General features: G+C 37.9%; 4 protein-coding genes across 4 annotated transcripts; 2 read left to right on the top strand and 2 right to left on the bottom strand.

Moving 5' to 3' along the window:
- The first annotated feature begins 618 nt into the window (after nt 1-618).
- Nucleotides 619-2,720, top strand: LOC110852917 (L-sorbosone dehydrogenase). Its single transcript, XM_022101129.2, has 4 exons — nt 619-985; nt 1,258-1,486; nt 1,555-1,854; nt 2,175-2,720. The coding sequence occupies exons 1-4, from the start codon at nt 672-674 to the stop codon at nt 2,577-2,579; spliced, it is 1,248 nt and encodes a 415-aa protein (XP_021956821.1). The 5' UTR covers nt 619-671; the 3' UTR covers nt 2,580-2,720.
- Nucleotides 2,721-3,198: 478 nt separating this feature from the next.
- Nucleotides 3,199-4,949, bottom strand: LOC118435399. Its single transcript, XM_035851434.1, has 2 exons — nt 4,221-4,949; nt 3,199-3,653 (listed from the first exon to the last, which is right to left on the bottom strand). The coding sequence occupies exons 1-2, from the start codon at nt 4,801-4,803 to the stop codon at nt 3,199-3,201; spliced, it is 1,038 nt and encodes a 345-aa protein (XP_035707327.1). The 5' UTR covers nt 4,804-4,949.
- Nucleotides 4,950-6,229: 1,280 nt separating this feature from the next.
- On the bottom strand, nt 6,230-9,151 carry LOC110852843. Its single transcript, XM_035855795.1, has 4 exons — nt 8,017-9,151; nt 7,407-7,635; nt 7,039-7,331; nt 6,230-6,703 (listed from the first exon to the last, which is right to left on the bottom strand). The coding sequence occupies exons 1-3, from the start codon at nt 8,331-8,333 to the stop codon at nt 7,233-7,235; spliced, it is 645 nt and encodes a 214-aa protein (XP_035711688.1). The 5' UTR covers nt 8,334-9,151; the 3' UTR covers nt 6,230-6,703; nt 7,039-7,232.
- Nucleotides 9,152-9,721: 570 nt separating this feature from the next.
- On the top strand, nt 9,722-16,152 carry LOC110863442 (beta-mannosidase). The gene is made up of 15 exons (XM_022112752.2): nt 9,722-10,138; nt 10,207-10,681; nt 10,770-10,919; nt 11,002-11,150; nt 11,237-11,448; nt 11,546-11,801; nt 11,937-12,111; nt 12,201-12,394; nt 12,477-12,532; nt 12,994-13,319; nt 13,387-13,499; nt 13,866-14,184; nt 14,434-14,642; nt 14,710-14,898; nt 15,775-16,152. Exons 2-15 carry the CDS (start codon nt 10,531-10,533, stop codon nt 16,018-16,020), a joined length of 2,745 nt encoding a protein of 914 aa, XP_021968444.1. The 5' UTR covers nt 9,722-10,138; nt 10,207-10,530; the 3' UTR covers nt 16,021-16,152.
- Nucleotides 16,153-18,066: the final 1,914 nt, after the last annotated feature.

Below are 18,066 nucleotides of genomic sequence, written 5' to 3'. Positions count from 1 at the left end.
GATAAATGTGACCAGGTTTGGATTAGATACTCAACTAGACCGTAGTTGATAATCGATATGAACTAAATATGCACATACACACGGTCCATTGCATTGGAATCCTAATTATTAGGTCATCAATTTGATAGTATTTAAATAAACCCATAAATATGATGCAGTTTAATATGCAATCCATCATTTTGTTCCACTTTGCCGATGATATGACGTCATTAACATTGTCATATGTATGTATGCAAATTTGATGGATTAATTAATAACTAAATCTGTGTTAATACCAGGCCAGAGGTGCAAACTGCAAACTCTGCTCACCTCAATGCTAATCAGGACTTTATTTCATCACTGATTAACTTGCTGAAGAGCAAAAATCATGCTGCAGCCGTGTGACCAGTTGCATACCTACAATTTTCTCGTACAAAGTAGGCATAAATATGCATGTGTAAAAATTTGTCATACAAAGTTGTATTATGCCTCGTGATCACGTAATGAATTTGAGATAACGCCTGGCTAAAAAAACTTCGGTGTCACCGTCACAATTAATGATATGAATGATTTGAGATTACGGTATTCTTAAAAAATTTGCATTGTTTTCTCCAGTCTATAAAATCTCGTGAGAATCACGTATCGTCATCAGTAGTCCATGCTTTTCCGAGTATAAATCTCTCCTTATCGTCATGAAAACGACCGTCGTGTTAGTAACGCTTTTCGCTGCGGTGAATTCTCAGTGGTTCGCAAGTCCACCATTTTACGCTTCGCAGTACACCGGCGTGGGTGGCGCCCGCGGAATAATCACCGACCCCGCGGGAGACTTGCTTATCTTGGGGAGAAGCATTAACGGGATTGCGGTCGTGTACGAGACGCAAAATGGCGATGGCACGATTGACGTGGTGAATCAGAGGATCGTAATCGGAAATGGATTAAACCTCAATCATGGCGTGGCGTATAATGATGGATACATTTATGCCGGCAGTGCCAGTTCAATTTACAGGTTAGAAGTTAACATGCAGTGGCCGCGGAAGATGTGGGGACAGTAACATTGTAGGATAGGGGAGGGAAGGGTTTATATAACATGAGCAAATGATGGGAACATCGAACAACCGTGAGGATATTGTCCTTCTGTATCCACGCTTCCACTGTTTGCATAAATTGCATTTCTGTCCAAATTTATTATTCTGTCCAAATTTATACGGATTTGCATAAATTTAGCAAATTTGTGTGTTAAATACTGAACTATTTTGTATCAGTCTAATAAATTTACAGGTGGCCTTACACACCTGGAAACCGGACTCAAATCAGTGTAGGAGAAGAATTAGTAGTGACCGGCCTTCCCACCGGAGGTCATGATTCGCACGCCATCGTGTTCGATTCGCAAGGTCGATTCTACTGCAGTATTGGATCGCAAAATAATGTCGATCAAAATTCCAGTCGTGCCAAACTCTTGAGATTTACGTTGACGGGAAATTTGCCAAAACAATATGCAGAAGGAGAGGTAAGTATCTACTTCTCTAAAATTCCCTAAACAAATCAGAAATATTAATATTGTCCCTTTGAATTCAGCTTTTTGCCGAAGGTCTCAGAAATGAGGGGGGTCTCGCCTTCGACAATAATGGTGTCCTTCACGGCGTTGAAAACGGTGCGGACAATTTAAATCGTGCCGATTTAGGCGGTGACATTCACGATTTGAACCCCACGGAAGAATTTAACCGTTTCGATGGACCACTCGGACAACATTTTGGTTATCCGTATTGCTTCAGTACGTACAATTTACCTGGTTATGCTCCAGGCACGCAATTCGCGTGGCCAGATTTCATGAACGACGGTGTCCACAATGATGATTGGTGCAAAAATGTGAACAATGTAAGTACTAAATTCGGCTTAAATGTAGATAACATTGTTATCCACATTATCATTGTAACATTGTTAGGTCACGACAGGATTATCCCAAATTTTGAAAATGATGCAAATTCTGTTAAAAACTAAAATTCGAAAAGTCACGTTTTCTTAGATTGTCTACATCTATTTCGATTTTGAAACATTGAATTTAGTAAATTTTCAGTTGAATTTTCACAATTTCAATTTAGATAAAATTTTTTGAATATCTTTTTTTTCAATTAGAGTTTAGGAAATTCCCGATTAAATTTTAAAGCTCTTATTAAGAAAATTGTATTGCTTTAAAGAACCGACCGCCCTTGATTGCCATGTCGGCGCACGAAGCTCCCCTTGGGTTTGACTTTTACCGAGGTCAGAACTGTGGTAACGGAGGTGGCGCGTTCCCCTGCAACATGACCGGCGACGCTTTCGTTTCCTTCCATGGATCTTGGAATCGTACTCCGGCGTCGGGTTATCGAGTCGCACGTTTCCCATTCAACGCAGCCGGAAACGCAACGGGGGAGGAGCTCAATGTCATTAGCGAGCTGGATGTGGCAGGTTGCGCCAACGGCCCGTGTATTCGACCGGTCGATGCCGCCTTTAATGACAACGGTCACCTCTTCATTACCGCAGACGCGAATGGGTTCATTGTTCGTGTCACGTACGGAACACCTGGACCCACAATTAGGAGAAATATTGTTCGATTGAATTAAGACTTATTCAGTACAGAGAGTAAACTGTATAAAGTGTTGTTTAAGCCTATTTAATTATCGGAATTTAGTAATTAATAATATGCCAATGTAAAACATAGAAGATAAATAAAGGTATTTTTTAAACAGGCTGTTTAATAATCATTTAACGTGAACTTAATTGGTTTTAGAATGGCGACACTATTTAATTAAAATATTTACTCGTTTTTTAGGTCATAGTTTTTAATTACGACTCTTTTGTGGTCTGCTGTTCCGACATGCTTCTTGTAATCGATAATCATGCAAACCGTGAGGTGTATACCCAAACTTTGTGATATGGATACATACATCGTACATATTTACATGTATCTTACATACATCACGCATCCATACGTATGTATATGTACATCTCTCATATACACATATGCATCTGCATGAATAACTGTTCAATTTAGTATTATTCCAATTTTAACTACATTTGTATATAAAACTTGACTATTGACCACATAGTTTAATAGAGGCATACAAACACATACTTAATTTCGACAGAATCATTTATTTTATCTAAAATTTCACACAGAACTAAAATTCAACTGACTTACACTAGCCATTAAAAAATCTTCATTAAAGTAAAAATAAGCAATTATTCTTCTTCTTTCAAAACCGACCTGAAAGAAGCCTCCCAGTCCTTCCAGGATGGATTGATATCTTCCCCTCTTATTATCGACTCGCCAAGATTCTTCTTCTTCCAGCCTTCCACCCCATTTTTATACGCGACTTGACAAACCTTCACAATTTTGGCGTCAAGATCAAACTTGTTGCGTACCAGGATCCCAGTCGCGTCTGCCAGCAAGTCCAACATCTCGTCACTCGGCTTCCGAACCCACTTGGCAACACATTCCTCCAAAAGTGTCCTCCTTTCCGAAAGAGAAAGCAATGTCGGGATATGAAGCACTTGAGTGAAAGCTTTGAATGGTTCGTATAAATTAAATTGTGTCACTTTCCACATGTAGTCGACACCAGCAATTGTCATGATTTCTTTATCCCTTGCGTCTTCTATTCGTTCGAACAAATCTTCCGCTATGTTAACACCTAGATCTGCAAAAAAAGATTGGTTTTGTTGAGGAACAATTTATGTGATATGAGCGTACTCAACGTCAAGCTTTGCATATCTCTCAAATTGAGCATAGCAGCATGACTTCGGAAGATTTGAGAAATTTGTGAGATTTCACAAAACTGTTGCTATAGGATTTTATCTATAATTTAGTCAGCAATTGGATATGTTCTTATTTAGCAAAATTATTTCGAAAACTCATCCTCTTTAGAAATTGCAAATACTCCATGGAGACCAAATTAAGAGAACTATTTGTACAGGTTTGAGAAATTTGCGATATCATATTATAAGAATATCCTCGCACCACATTTTTTTTCGATTAAGGTTTGCAAAATGAGTTGCGACGGGAAACCAGACGCTGTCGTGAGGACACTCCCAATATTTACATATGTCACTAAATTTGAACTTAAAGCCCATTTCACTTTGGATGGGGTCTTGTTCAAATTGTTCATGATCATTAAAAATATGTCAAGTTAGAATTAATTAAGTATGTAACTAAATTTTGTGCTGCAAGTACACACGATATTTCAACATAAACATAAATAACTTACACCAATCATTTCCAAACAATGGGTCGATTCTTCCCAAATAAATTAGTGCCGGTTGATGCTCCATCCCCCCAGTGAAAACCAGCTCAAAGTATTCCTTTATCCAGGTGTTCTCCCGTGTCGTACATATGGATCGAAGCAATGCTCCCGTTTTCCGATAAAGCGTCACTTCACCCTTTCTTCTCCGTACCTCGTTCCAAATCGCGGTTGCAAAAAGCGTGAAACTTTTCGTGTCCCCGTGCAGAAGCAGACCGCCCAACCCGCGCTGTCCCGTGATGGCGTAAATACCCCGATTAACAAAGGGTCCGATGACATTCTTCTCGAGAAAGGTGACCTCCTCGCCAAACCCGGCGTTTCTCAACGTCTCGAATGTCACGTTTCCGTCCCACTCGACCCCGTCCCATTCGTCCTTGTCCACGACGGATATCCTGTCCAAGAATTGACCCCAAAAAAAGTAGCACATTATAAGGTATGACACAGAAAATGTCACCCAAACTGCCAGCAGACATTTGGATAAAGTTTTTATAGTCCGAAAATTGTCGCGCCTTGTGTGATTATTGACTTGTGGAACTACGTTGGTTGACATGATCGCAAAAAATGGGAAGATATTTTTTGACTAGATTCGAGTAATAATTTTCAAGCGAATTTTTCCAAGAATTAGAAAAAATAAGATTTATGTAACTATTTTCAATATGATGGGATGTTGCAGATGAGCGATGTTGTGTATTGTGGTTGGTTTCTCCTGTAGGGGAGATGAGATGAGGGGATGTATGCATCATGGCAACGGTATCAAGGGTTCAGGATTCGTAAGTGCATTGCATCTTCCCTGGACGGAGGAGGGGTGAAGCGTTCCCCCTTCGAAACAGATGTTATGTGTACAATGTACACTGTACATAACATGCACACATGTACATATGTACATTCTAAATATTATTATCCACAACTACTTCTATTTCTGTGAAATGTATTCTCCGACGAAGTCATAGGGTGACCTATAATTCTAAATATGCATGTATGTACATACATGGATAAATACTTTTATATTAAGGTACCACAAGAGGTTGAATATTTCAATTTTTTCTGGACTTAGCAACATGATTTTTTAGAGAAAATGAGTCAAGACATGAAGTACGGCTCCGCATAACAACATTGGCATTGGAGTATTTTTAAGAGCTCCCCGAGATGGAGGGGGAGGACTTTGAGGTCATAATGGTTGTTACATATTTGGAATCATTATATATTTCTGCAGGGTGTATAATCGGTTTGTGGGCTCATTTGTGTCAGGTAATGAGATGTGAACCATTTTTGTCCTCAGAAACATAAAATAATATGGAAGGGCAAGTATAGAAATGCTATTTCGAAAAGTATGGAAGACAATATGGAAATGAGACCCATTAGCTCCCCATGTAAAACTACTTCGCACGATATGGCATTGTGCTGCGGATGGTTTTGACGCTAGGACGTTTTAAAAAAATTGCATCATGTTCGACTAAAATACGTAATAAATGGCCATAAATACGTAAGTATAAGTAACAGCAAAAGGTGACATTTACCAAAATTTAGAGCAGTATATTTTTACTAAATTTGTATTTGAACCAAATTCCCACCTACTATAATTTCAGAGAATATTACAACCAAAGTGGGTGGTATAATTCCTTGCCAACTCTATTGTGGTATATACCTTAAGCACTACAGATATTTTTTAAGCCAGGTAACGATTTCAAATTGTGTTAGTGAAGAAATCGTAATACGATTTATATGTAACTATGTATGCAGTTTTCGGTATGTTTATTGTGTGTTGGGTTTACTTTTGGAGCACGTGCTATTTCCTTGCGTTTATACATATGTATATACGCAAGGGATGATTCAATAAGACATAAAATGAATCGCTCTGCCAATACATTTAAAGTATTTATACATCCGTGTAATCGACTCATAAAATTTACGAAAATAGCGTGCAAATTAACTAGCCAACATTAAAGAAGGATGAACAGTAAAGATGTGCAAACTTGTGAACTTTCTAACTTGATTTTTATTAAATTTCCCAATTAAGTACGAATTGCAACAAGTGGATCATTAACTTAGTTCAAGCTATCAATATTTCTCCTCACACGTGGTCCAGGGGTTCCGTACGTTACGCGAATAATAATTCCTGGATAATCCGTAGTAATGAAGAGATGACCGTTGTCATTAAAGGCGGCATCGACCGGTCGAATACACGGCCCGTCGGCGCACCCAGCCACATCCAGCTCGCTAATGACATTGAGCTCCTCCCCCGTTGCGTTTCCGGCTGCGTTGAATGGGAAACGTGCGACTCGATAACCCGACGCCGGAGTGCGATTGACAGACCCGTGGAAGGAAACGAAGGCGTCGCCTGTCATGTTGCACGGAAACGCGCCACCTCCATTGCCACAGTTTTGACCCCGATAAAAGTCAAAGCCAAGGGGGGCTTCGTGCGCCGACATGGCAATCAGGGGCGGTCGATTCTTTAAAGCAATACAATTTTCTTAATATCTAATTTCGAGCTTTAAAATTTAATCGCTAATTTACTAAACTCTGATTGAAAAACTTGTATCTAAATTTTATTGCAAGTGAAATCGAGGAAATTGTACTGAAAATGTATTAAATTCAAACTACATTGAATTATGTTTCAAAACCAAAACTCTAAGAAACATACTCTAAGAAAACCCGACTTTCCGAATTTTAGTTTTTAACAAAATTTGTATTCATTTTCATAATTTTGCATACTTGTTTATATTTTTGTGCTAAAACGAAATCGTTACAATAATTTGTCTACATTTAAACAGAATTTAGTACTTACATTGTTCACATTTCTGCACCAATCGTCACTATGGATCGAATCGTTCATAAAATCGGGCCACGCGAACTGTGTCCCTGCCGCGTATCCAGGTAACCCATACGTACTGAAACAATACGGATAACCAAAGTGTTCTGCGAGCGGTCCGTCGAAACGGTTGAACTCTTCGGCAGGGTTCAAATCGTGAATGTCACCACCTAAATCTTCCCGGTATAAGTTGTCCGCACCGTTTTCGACAGGGTGCCGTTATTGTCGAAGGCTAGACCCCCCTCATTTCTGAGACCGTCGGCAAAAAGCTATACAACATAAGGTCGAGAAACCAATTAGCATACGCGATTTTTTAAGAATATCAGATTAAATATGTTTCACACCTCTCCTTCTTCATATAATTTCGGTAAATTCCCTGTCAGCTCAAATCTCAGAATTTTGGACCGGTTGGAGTCCAGATCGATATTATTTCTGGACCCGATACTGCAATAGAGTCGACCTTGTGCGTCGAATACGATTGCGTGTGAATCATGGTTTCCTTCGGGGAGACCTGTGACCACGATTTCCTCTCCGATATCGATTTGTGTCCTGTTTCCTGGAGTGTAAGGCCATCTGTAAATTGTACATAAGCAAAATATAAATTTCATTAAATTTCAATTTCGAATCCATTAAGTACACGGTATCATATTATTAAGTTAAATTGAGCAGAGCGAATCAGAATCTACCAATTAACATTATCTGCGTTTGTGCATACTATTTAACAATTTACAAATATATAAGACTATTATGAATTAAAATCTGTGTTCCAAATTTTCGTGGGCAAAAATACTTATAGCAAATTTTTTCAAGTTTCTTAACTAACCGTGTTACGAACATTTTTAACGTTAATTAATAAAAAGTAGCTCTTTAAATTTCTCTAAATTTGGAAACCAACTCGGTGTTCAGTTCGTTTATCCAGTTCGACAATAATTTTTAAATAAACCGGTCCCGTACCTGTAAATATTCCGAGCACTCCCTCCATAAATATACCCATTACTATACGCCACGCCATGGTTCAGGTTGAGCCCGTTGACTACAACGATTCTCTGATTGACCACGTCAATCGTGCCATCGCCATTGTCTCTCTCGTACACGACCGCAATCCCGTTAAGACTTCTCCCCAAGATAAGCAAGTCTCCCACCGGGTCGGTAATTATGCCACGCGCTACGCCCACAGTGGTGTACTGCGAGGCGTAAAATGGCGGGTTAGCGAACCACTGAGAGTTCACGGCGGTGACGAGAAGCGTTATGAATACGATGGTTGTTTTCATGGCGACAAGTTTGCAGAAAAGACTGATGCATTTACTGAGATTCTCAGGGCCTTTTATTCATCCCAGTTTCATCATATTTTTCATATCTTTAATCTTTGTTGTGATAAATGTGTTGTACGTGGACTTTATTCTGAATGTATCTCAAATTAGTAGAACACATGTACGTAGGTTATGTATTTCAATTGCATGATTAGGTATATTTTTTGGACTGAACAACGTCAACTCGTCACACAAACAGTTCAAATGGGTAACCATTCAGGGTGAATGATTCGCCAAATTAACAAGTGAAGGACTGATACGGTACGTTTTTCTTTTTTCAACTCAGGCAGGTAACTGATCAATCAAACTCGTAAAGAGGCAAGATATCGTTTTTCGACGTGGGTTACACTTTGCGGAATGGTTCTAATGCAAATAATATGTATATGACACAGTTCGGGAGGACGAATAAAGCACATATTTCTTATTTCTTTAATATTCCCAAGAGGGGATACAGTTCCGAGCAATATTTTAATTTAATCATTGGTGAAAAATGATATTCAACGTTAAAAACTCAACTTCTTTACTTGTCATGTTACTTTGGTCGACAATGTGGTGAATAAACACATAAACTATGGGCACATTACTTATGGACATACATACATATGTACCTACATAGTATGTAGTACATACTTATGTACTTTCGTACGTATAAATAGGTAACTTAACTAAAATGAAATTATAGATTAATGAAGTAAAAACAGCAATTGTTGAGATGGATAGAGTTGCCTAATTGTCAATATATGTATTTATACGGACAGTTTAGCTGTTGTTTAAGTTTCGGATTTGCTCAGATGTACACAAATTTCAACCCATAACCCATTACATATTCGCCGGCTCTATACATGTTTCCAAATTGGAAATGCATATGTGCATATGTGCATACGTGCCTGTATATATGTACAATTACCAAACACTCATGTGCATAAAATGTCCAGGCAGGCCTATGCATTCCACGATTAATATTTTAACCTTAAATTAAACCGTTGTTCTATATTGTAAATGCATATGAACATACATACAAATATGTATGTACATAGATACATATGTATTAAAGTGAAGCTTTCATAAACTATTGGAAATTCGGAATTTGCCAAATTTGCGTGTTGTTTTTACTTTCACAGTACTTTACACAACGGTTTACCGTACAACATATACATGCATGCATACATACATATGTATATACACGTTTGCCGTCCAGATGCACACCTCCGCATAATCCATATGTACATACATATATTTACTTATCCTTAATACCGATCCGTGTTGAAAAAATTGCAAATACGGACAACACAACAGGTGTATTTATCTACTCGGTTATTTTGTATATTTATTTTTACTTAGGTATACGTACGGCAAATCTTTGTCGGCTCTCTTGCAGGTTCGAATCAATTAGGAAAACGGGGGACACGACGTAGAAATATTTTTTGTTTTACATTTATCAAAATATTCTTTTCTGTTAATTCGCTAAGGAAAGTTCAACTTGTTAAATTTATCAAATTTTACGAAATGTCCCAGCCAAAACTTGTAAATAAGCCCAATATGTAACATTCTCATGCATAAACCAAGACCAAGGTAATATAGTATTACTTCTCTAATTCTGTGACCAAGACAAACCTCAACACGGGATGTAATACCGTAAAGACCACTTTCGTCTGCCCAAACTTCTCACCACACACATAAGTGAAATTCACCTTATCTATAACAAACATTCCTTTATCATGGAAAGGTTAACGGCACCACCAAACCAACATTTGTGCATACAATAAGTAAGTTCATATTATATAAACCTTGGTCGTATTATGTCTCCTTATAATAATTATTATTCCATGTCTAGATATGTACATAATATTTACTAACTCATCCTCCAACAAGTCGTAATCTTAACACGGTTTGGAATCAGATGTGTCATTCGGATTATACAATTTGTATTGCCAAGCTTAGCTCTTCTTTGTTATGTAAATCAATTAGGCCATCCATCATCTCGGCTTATCAAGTCAAATCCTCCCCAGTTTTACAAAGCAGATATGCAGCACTGGGGTCACCACTTTGACTAAAATTAGCCAGTTATCTCCTCACCTCAGTCGCGTCTGGTTGACGGACAAAGTATTTACTTGTTTAGAAATTTAACTAATTTACATATATCATCCCAAAAGTGAGGATGATTCGGTTAATAGCAATTTTAGTCGTGTCCTGCTACACGACACATGTCGTCACCTCGCCGGTCGTTAATACCGGCATAATTGCTCTAAATTTGAACGCTGAGCGTGACTTGGGCGTATGGACGGCGACCGGGAGGAACGGAACGACAGGTGAGATTGGAAATTTATTAGTGATATTTTTAATTAATTAGAAACTTAATCATGGATTTATAACTGGAATTAATTTTAATGTTTTCAGACTATTCTGTCGCTGCTGGAGTTCCGGGTGGAATATATTCCGACCTGGAAGCGAATCAAGTCCTAACCACGCCAATTTATCATGACTACAATGACCTCGAGTCAAAATGGGTGGGTCGAACGAATTGGACATTTTCGCGACAATTTACCCGTAAGTTTTGTACCTAGATATGCAAATAATAAATATGCAAATACACACGTGACTTATTTTGTCTATATTTCTATACCGTCAGCTAGCAACGAGCTTCTCGCCAAATCGAGAATAGTTCTCGTATGCGAAGGACTCGATACCGTGGCGGACGTCTACGTCAACAACATTCTCGTCGGAAGCAGCCAGAACCAATTTGTCCGATACATTTTCAACATCAAGTTTGCAATTCAGGTTGGAAAAATATAAATATTTTCCCCTTTTTTAACAATTTCAAAATTTCTCATAAAATCTTCAAGACCTTTTTTATAAATAACTAGTTGGGCGTCAACAGTTTACGAGTCGAGTTCCGTTCTCCGGTTGAGTATGCACAGTCCGGGTATATTCGACACGACCAAATCTACGGCTACCCGGTCCTACCCGACGCCCTAGTACCCGAATTTCGGGGTGAAAACCAGGCTCAAATGATTAGAAAGACACAATCAACCTTCTCCTGGGATTGGGGGCCTTCATACCCAACCACTGGAATTTGGTAAATGTGCTTATCACCACCAGGCTTATCTTCCCGTAAACAAAATGATCCATCAAAGTGAATAAAGTGATTGATCTATTTATGTGAAAAAATTTAGGAAATCCATCTTCATCGAGGGATTAAACGGGGCCGTGATAAGGGACGTTCTTATCTTTACGAATTCTAGCCAAACCCCACCCGACGAAACGGACGCGACCGTGTGGAATCTTACGGCACGCGTCTACTTTGAATCTGCGCCGGTGTCGGAGAGTGGAACTTTGACGCTGAAACGGTCCGGAGATGCGGAAGGGGTCAGTGTACCGGTGACACTGTCAAGTTCGAGCAATGTCCACGATGTGACCGCTATGGTGCCGGTTAGTAAATATTAATTTCCTATAAAAATACGATACCGTTTTAGAAATTGAAAATTGCTCGATTTTGTTTTAATATTTTTTTTGAAATTTTTGATTTTTAATGGGATTCGATGTTATAAAACATTTATTTTTTAGGGAAGCATCGCAAAATTGTGGTGGCCGAATGGTTACGGAGATCAAAATTTGTACACTTATGACATCTCCTACTCTTCGGATTCCTTTAATGAAACGAGTACAAAAAGCGTACGGGTTGGATTTCGTACCGTGGTTTTAATTCAGGATCTTATCAACGAGACTACGCCAGATTGGGGTCGGTTTTTATTTAGTTAAACAAACTACTACAAATAAATTTTATAAATTTTGGATTTCATGAAATTTTACGAAATTTAATTTTTCCAGGACGCCACTTTTATTTCAAGGTTAACGACCTTCCACTGTACTCGAAGGGGTCGAATTCCATCCCCATCCACGTCCTGCCTGAAAGGATAACGCCGGAAATGACTCAGTGGTTGTTACAATCCGCGAAGGAAGTTCATTCCAACATGATTCGAGTCTGGGGTGGCGGGATGTACGAATCGGATGTGTTCTATGACGTAACATGTTCAAAAAATAATTATGAAAACTATTTATTTATTTTAGTTTGACACCGAATCAAATTAATCTGTAATTCCATAGCTTGCTGATGAAATGGGAATCTTCATTTGGGAAGATTTCATGTTCGCTTGCGCGATGTAAGTTTGAAATTTTTATTTTTGTAACTTAATTAAACCCCTTATGTCAAATAAGTTTATGAAATTATACATTGCTCAAATTCGATGTGTAACAATTTTTAAACATCAGAATTTCAACGAATTACCGTCAAAACGAGTCGCGTCGAGTGTCACGACCGAATGGGACTAAATTTCCTACCATAAATTAAAAAAACGAATAACGTGGTTACGTTATTCGTTTTTTTTAATCCACTGTTGTTTGTTAAAAAAATAGAGACAACAATATCTGAGAGGTTATCTGGAAGAGTTTGGTTATATGGCACACAACAATTTAGAAAAATGTCAGGGCTTTGGTTTCTATTTTTAAACGAAGAGTAGCTTGCGTTCGAAAAATTGGGGTGATTGGGGTCCCTGCTCGATCGAAATAACCACCATACCTCCAATCTCGCTAATTCCAATTTCCAATTATGCTTCTGTCCCAGGTACCCTGCCACGCCTGACTTTCTCGCCAATGTGATGGAAGAAGTCGACACGCAAGTCAAGCGTCTCCAGCACCACCCCAGTTTGGCCATGTGGGCGGCCAACAATGAGAACGAGGGCGCCCTCCGACAAAACTGGTACGGAACGGAGAGTAGATTTGAAACTTATAAAGCCGACTTTATCAAACTTTATGTTGACACGATCATCTCCAACGTCACGTTTTTGGATCCATCTCGAGAATGCATTTCGTCCAGTCCCACGAACGGATATCAATCCGAATTAGAGGGTTGGGTCGCCCAGAACCCGGGTGATCAGCGCTACGGTGACAGTAAGTAATTTCGAATTTTATTTATATGAACTCAGATTTTTATTAAATGTACAATTTTTGATAAAAGTGCATCCATATGACTACACTTCGGATTCATGGGATTACCGGGTTTTCAGAAAGCCACGCTATACCTCAGAATACGGGTACCAATCCTTCCCATATATCGAGACTCTAAGAAAGGTGAGAATATTAACGTAAAATTTAGAAATTACTCAAAATCTGTTGAGTTAAATATTTACAAATCATTTGCATAAATAATACCTTCGAAATTAATCGACATCGAATTTGATTATCAACAATTTTCGTAAGAGTTTATACCTAGAGAATTTATAACAAATCGATGTCCAATTATTTAGAGTTGGGTATCATAAAATTATCAAGAATAGAATTGCAAAGAATTGCTAATCATAAAATTTCAAGGCTTGTTGATTAAAATTAATCAACATGCAAGCCTTGAAATTTTATGATTTTAGAAATTTAGGGAATTTCAAAATTAGGTAAAAAATTATCCATTTTTAACTTAACGCCTCCATTTTTTAAATTAAGGTTACCGACAATCTTGCTGAATGGACGTGGGAATCCGATTTTGCAGAGAATCGTCAACATCATCCCAGAGGTCAGGAAGAAATCCGTAACCTGACCCGATCACATCTCCCGTTTCCACTCAATTACAATTCCAGCGAAGCCTTCCCATCCATGCTTTACATGGCTCAGATCATTCACTCCATGTCGCAAAAGACGCAGACAGAACGTTACAGACGACTGGTGGACAAGTTTAACGAAACCGATGGCACTGGGTTCAACATGGGTGCGCTGTACTGGCAGTTGAACGATATTTGGGAGGGATGTTCATGGGCAACTTTTGGTAAGTTTTGACAATTGTGATTAATGGTAAGATCAAAAAATTTGCAATGGGTGTGCTCATGTTAATTTTGTATTCCGAATCGCAACTCGTTTAGTTTTTGAAATCGCACGTCACTTTACAGACTGTTAATCTTTGATACTACATTATTTAGAGTGCACCAACGAATTAAAAATTATTCAAAAAATTTCAAAAATGTTTTTCATCATTCAAATTTTACTATTGATTAATCCCGTTTAACTTATCCCGCAGAGATTAACGGACGTTGGAAAATGTTTGCGTACTACATTCAGCGTGCATTTTCCCCAATTCTGGCCTCCCCTTACAAGCAGGACAATGGGGACGTTTCCGTCGACCTGATTTCCGATCGTGTCGCTCCCTTCGCTGGAGAAATGCGCTTCCGCGTCTTCAATTTGGCCAGCTTGACACCCTTGATCGACCTCCGCGCAGGAGTTGAAACTGTAACCAGAAAAGTTAATTATTTTATTTAGTTAGAATATTAATTGCTTAATTACATCATTTTTTCAGAGTTACCTCACGTCGCCGGAAGTCTATCGATTCACTGCGGACGAATTGACTGCTGTTGGTTGTGGGGAAGCCAACGCGGCGTCGCCCTGTTTTGTCGTCGTGTCCTTTGCGGAGCCGGAGATTCCCGATAATTTCCTATGGCTGCAATACCCAACGAATAAGGAGTGGGTGAAAAATCCCAGTATTCGGGTAAGGGACATTTAATGATAAACATTTAATTCGCTAGGATATTTGTAATGCTGAAATTTACAACTAGTCGTAAGAAGGACTGGCTTACCGGTGTAACATAGATAAACATTTTGCAAGATAATTTAATTTCACAGGAGTAGCAAAGTTTACTTATTACGTTATATTACAAACATTGGAATGAATTATTTACCTAATTTTATTTGCATGAGAAACTAGAACACTCGACACTAAATATAGATTTTGTTTACTGTTCTGTTTATTTTTGTCTAATTTCATAGCCAATTTTGGCCATGACACGAGAAACAAGAACGCTGACATGTTTAATTTACACTAAATATTGATTTTTTAGAAATTTTTATTTATTTCTGTCTTGTTAATTTCATACCCAATTTTATTCATGACCATGACATGAGAAAGGAGATTGTTGACATATTTGCATATGTAATTTACACTAAATATTAGCGGTAGTCAAGGTTAACGATTATGTCGATTACATATGCTTATAATCTGGAACTGTGAGTGGTCTCCGATCAACGAGAAATAGATTTTATTTTCTTCCAGCAACGAAAATGCATAAGTCAATTGTAGCTATGGCACCGTTATTTTTCTTTAATTTTTTTTTTCAAAATAGTATAATAATCGATTATAATCCTAAATAATCGTAAATTTCGACGTTCAGTTTTTTGTGAAAAATAATCTAATCGCCAATAGAGAATTTTGACCCGATTATAATCAGGAATCGATTATAATCCACATATCTAATCGCCAACCTTGACTTCCGTTATTGATTTTTTTGTGTTAATTTTATTGATTTTTGTCTTAATTTCATACCTAATTTTACCCATATTACAAATATTTTTTTTGTAAATTTTACAGGCAACCCAATACACAGCGTCCCCAGATTTGAAAACTTTTACGATCACTCTCTCCTCGCAGGAGGTGGCCCCCTTCGTCTTCGTCAACTTGAAGGAACACACGAATGGAAAATTCAACGATAATGGTTTCATTATGATTGAATCCTCGAAAGTATTAACGTACAAGTCGCGAGATCCAATGTCACTGCAAGATTTTATGGATCAAGTCGATATCTTATCACTCTACGATGTCACTCCGTTCGCGTAAAATTTGTCCAACTTCTTAAAGTTTCTAAATTTTATTGACCTTGCGTGGCCATATTAAAATTTAAAATTTGACTTGTGTAAGTTTAAAATTCATATTATGAAAATATTATGTGATAAATAAATGCATTTAAATATTAAATCTGGTCTACCTCGGAATAATCGGAATTGGTGTACTTTCATTTAAATATGATCAGGCATTTAGTACATAAATACTCGAATAATTAAAGCCATTAATTATCCCATGGATTATCAAATTCTTAGCTAATTACATTGAACATCATATGTAAAACCCAATGCGTAATTTAATTCCATAGCTAGTTAATTTAATTACTTAATTAATTAATTGTGTAATTAATTTTATTTTGCAACTTGAGAGTACAAACAGCAACAATATAAGTATTTAGAACATACTGGAAAATGTGTGTATCAATACATAGATACATAAATTTACCCCTTCATACATACATACATACGCACATGACATGTCGAGTAAGTAATTAAATTCATTCTACACGAGAAAGGACCGAGGAGCGCTGTGAATTCTTAATGATAAATCTATTCAACTATTTATAACTTGATTTATTCCATCTACAGTCATAATAAATTAATTTTATAAAGCCAGGCACCGAATACAATTTTTCACCCCCTGATTTGCTTCCTGACTTTCCGTTTCCCCTTGACCTTTAGCATTATTAAATGTACCGCACAAATCCACTTAATTAAACAATGACCCACTATAACTCGAACTTCGCCCCAAAAAACCAAACTTGTCACCCCAATCCAACCTCCACACAGGATAAATAGCGTCACAATAGCTCCACTCAGGTCCAACGGTGTCACGCGTTCACCACTCCCACCAATTTTAACGGCAGGTTTCCTATGCAGATATTTATTTTCCCACTCCTCCCTCTCCAACCTACCATAAATTCCCCCCTCCACCAAAAACTTGTACCATTTCACCACCCTGGAAACCCCCACCTGTAGAAATACCAACCCTAAGAATTCACTCTCATCTAGAACTTTCCCCTTGTAGAAATTTTTAGAAAAATAATGTTTCTCTAAAAATTTGAATTCTGCCTCCAACATGTCTGACTTGCTTGTGAAAACGTTCTTTCCACAGGAAACGATCTCTTGTTCCACCAATTTTTGAAGGTTATCCAACTGATAACCTTCCTCCGAGTACCGTATCCCTTTCGGGACATGGCTATGCAGTGGGTTTAAGAGGTTAAAGGTCAAAAAGGAGTTTCCATGGGTCAAATACTTGTAATAAATGCGAGGCGGTCTAAAGGTAAAAAAATAATAAAGGAATAAATAATGTTCTCCGTAAAGAAAATCAAGAAATTCCGGAATGGGGACATTACTGGTTGGAATAAAATTAGATAAAAGCTTGAAACATGCCCCGTCTTGGAAATCACTTTGTAAAGTTAGTCTCCAATCAGAGTTATTGTCCTCTCTAAAAGCAGCAATCTCGTTGAAATATTTCTTATGAGCGGATATGTCAAGGTGTGACAAATTGTTGTTAAAATTGGCCGAAATAAAGTTTGGATTTCTCTTAGAATTTTGAATCTTGTGACAAACCAGGTCATAAAATTTGTTTGGTTGACTCGCTTTTAATGGTGAATTTAGCTCGGATATCATAATTCCATTGTAACAATTTGTCAACGTTATGGACATTAGACACCAAGTGCCTAGAATAAGGCGGATATATTGTTTTTTCTCAACTTGTCCCGGAAGGGTGAAGCCCTCTTCAAAAAGCGTCGCTATCACGAACAACCATGCCGGAAAGGTGGGTAACTTTGAGAAATGGAGGTAAATTGAGACAACAGAGATCAAAACGACTAAACAAACTGCCAAACCGTACCACAACTCGGGTTGAAAAGGGGCTAAATAAAATTCAAACGATATATAATTTTCGGCGTAACAGGTCAAAAATTCATAACCGCTGTATTTTATGGCAATCGTTGTCTTGGAGTAGCTTGCTAAGTTGAGGTTTATGTTGGATGCAAGGACCGTTCCATATCTTGGACGAGATGGGGCGAAAAGATCG

Source organism: Folsomia candida, unplaced genomic scaffold (genome assembly GCF_002217175.1).
Source record: "Folsomia candida strain VU population unplaced genomic scaffold, ASM221717v1 Fcan01_Sc001, whole genome shotgun sequence".
In the NCBI taxonomy this organism is placed as follows: Eukaryota; Metazoa; Arthropoda; class Collembola; order Entomobryomorpha; family Isotomidae; genus Folsomia; species Folsomia candida.
Note: the sequence above shows the minus strand (reverse complement) of the source record. Positions and strands in the feature narration are given on the sequence as shown.